The sequence below is a fragment of the Sprattus sprattus genome (assembly GCF_963457725.1).
Source record: "Sprattus sprattus genome assembly, chromosome: 20".
Taxonomy (NCBI): Eukaryota; Metazoa; Chordata; class Actinopteri; order Clupeiformes; family Clupeidae; genus Sprattus; species Sprattus sprattus.
This window is the reverse complement of record NC_137918.1, coordinates 12,144,937-12,147,436: the sequence shown is the minus strand read 5'-3', so window position 1 is coordinate 12,147,436 and position 2,500 is coordinate 12,144,937. Positions and strand designations below refer to the sequence as shown.

The window sequence follows — 2,500 nt, the reverse complement described above, 5'->3', positions numbered from 1 at the left end:
TGGGTTTTCAGATATTATGAACTTCCTTCATATAACCGACACTATTTGACTTCATGCCTATATATATATATATATAAGTGTGTGTGTGTGGTTGACTTTGTGTCATCCTCTATGTGCTCGTTACCCATTGGCCACGCCGTGATAATTGTCCATTCCCGCCTTCCCTACACGTTGCTTTGTCCCATTTGGTTTGACCCCCGCCAAAAATACAGCCCTCCGCCCAATTCCGTTTTTAACTGGACACGCACAAAGCAATTTTTGTCCCCAGGTAAACAGCCAAATCCATCTTAACTAAACACTCCAGAGCAAACAGAGCGACTGCAGATAGCAGAGCACACACACGCGCGCGCACTGTTAAATAAAGCCGAACCTTTATAGGCGAGAGGAGAGGAAGGAAACCCATCTATGCTAACGCACCGCTAACGCTAAAACCGACAGATAGTAAAACCCTAAAAATAATGGCAGGGTCTAAATGCAGGGCCGGTCTATTTACTCGTTGGTGTAGCGATAAAAATGACAGTGGTCTGGGCCTATCATTAGTTGCCTGCGTGTGTCAGTGTATCCCGAATGTTTGTCATTTGTGTGTTTTTGACGGCTGAGGGAAAGGGGAACCAGCTTTGTTATTAGCGGTGGTCTTGAATCCCACAGGGTAATTTTAACCTGTCCCCCGACAGTTTTTTTTTTCCTAATCTCCCGTTTTCACCTGTCTCCTTCCGAATATTATTTACTCTCTCTCTCTTTCTGTCTCTACCACTCGCTCTTTCTCTTCATCTCTCTCCCCCTCTTTTTACTTCTTTTTCTCACACCGTCCTTGTCTCTCTCTCTCTCTCTCTCTCTCTCTCTCCCTCTGTGTCTCTCTCTCTCTCTCTCTTTCGCTATCCCCATCTCTCACTATTTCTGTCTATCTCTCCCTCTCTCTTTCCTACAGGAGGCGTTTTCTCCCCAGGAGGCAGTGATGTGCCTGCCGCCATCCCAACTCTCAGTCCTCCGCACCCACCACCACCACCACCATCACCACCCTACCAGGTCCGCCGCTCTGCCCAGCGAGGGCTGCTGCCTCCTCAGCCACCTGCCCCTTCACTCCCAGCCTCCTGCCCGGCGCCCCAGCCTGCTCATACCCATCGGGGGGATCCACATGGTTCAGGCCAGTCGCGGCTACCGCCTCGCCCCAGCTTTGAGCCCCACGCTGGGCCACACACAAACCGAGGAGTCCCCGTCCCGCCAGAGCCCCAGAACAATGGTGGTGGCCGGCTCGTCCAATCACACGAACCGAAATGCTGAGGAATCCACAGCTGGCCAATCAGAACTGTCGCCAAACAAAGAAGGAGATCACAACGTGTGTTTGAAGAGCCAGGAGGACGTGCTCCAGAGACCCGAGAGCTCGATGCAAACACACGGATGTGTGCCCAGAGCCCAACACACACACACACACGCACACACACACACACACACTGTCCCAGACAAGCACCTTAACTGCACATGACAGATAGAGATTAAGGATGGCAATCCGTGTGATACTGTATCTGAAAATAAAAGTCAAAAAATAAAACTTTAAACACAGCTTCTCTGCCGTAGAGAATGTACTAAGACTTCAGAAGAGGCCGAGGACAAGTGCAAACGGAAGGACCTTCCTGACCCCATTCCTACGAAAGCACTTACAGCAGCTTGTCCTTATATGCGTATACATACATACTGTACATACATCTATGTCAAATGTTATATAAATATACTTCTATGTTTTTATATGGATTTTATATGGTATACTATACGGTATACTACATGCATATGTAATTGCTGCACATGTATTTGTACCTCTTTGCTATTTCTCACTTTCAACTGCTGGAATTATAATATATATATATATATATATGCTTAATGTATACAGGGTTTTGTCAGGCTGTTTTTGATATCCACCTGAGTTCCTGCTAAGATTTATGATGTGCCCAAACACAGAGTTGTTTGAAATGAAGTCTGTTTCGCAATGGGTGCTCTTGTCGTCTGTTGTAGTTGTGTGGGTGTCCGGGGGTGGAAATGCAGTCTTACATGCTGATATGATCGGAAACAGAGAGAGAGATCATTATTTCAAGAGATTACAAGGTAAGAGGTACAGACACGAATTAAGTAATAATTTTATATTCCTTTATACATACTGAGATAACCGTGGATGTTTATGGTTGTACTTCGAATGTGTTTCTGGTGGTACTCTGTGCGTGATGATGTCACATTTTATTCGATAAAATAAGCCAGTGCTCAGCGTTTTTTGTGTTCTGTTTGTGTTTCTGCTAATTCTGTGCCCTCCGTAAAGCCGTGAGGAGATTATTTCTCTCATCAATATCATGTTTATGTACCTGAGCGTTAGTAACCCAGACATGCCTCTCTGTTTGAGTACATTTACTGTAATTGAGCAGATAAGAGAGGCTAATGCAATCTCATTTCGGCTCATTTTAGAAGCACAGCTGGCTTAGTGTTGCCAAAGAGCTCAGTGACACCCCCTTGTGGT

The 2,500-nt window shown here is 46.0% G+C and overlaps 1 protein-coding gene across 1 annotated transcript in view; it reads left to right on the top strand.

Moving 5' to 3' along the window:
• Window positions 1-1,609, top strand: part of hivep3a (HIVEP zinc finger 3a) — a gene marked incomplete at its 5' end in the record, with an annotated part of 14,610 nt that extends 13,001 nt beyond the window's left edge. The window contains one exon of the mRNA XM_080858933.1: window positions 929-1,609. Coding sequence (XP_080715059.1) covers window positions 929-1,483 — 555 coding nt within the window. The 3' untranslated portion in view covers window positions 1,484-1,609. The remainder of the gene's footprint in view (window positions 1-928) is intronic.
• Window positions 1,610-2,500: the final 891 nt, after the last annotated feature.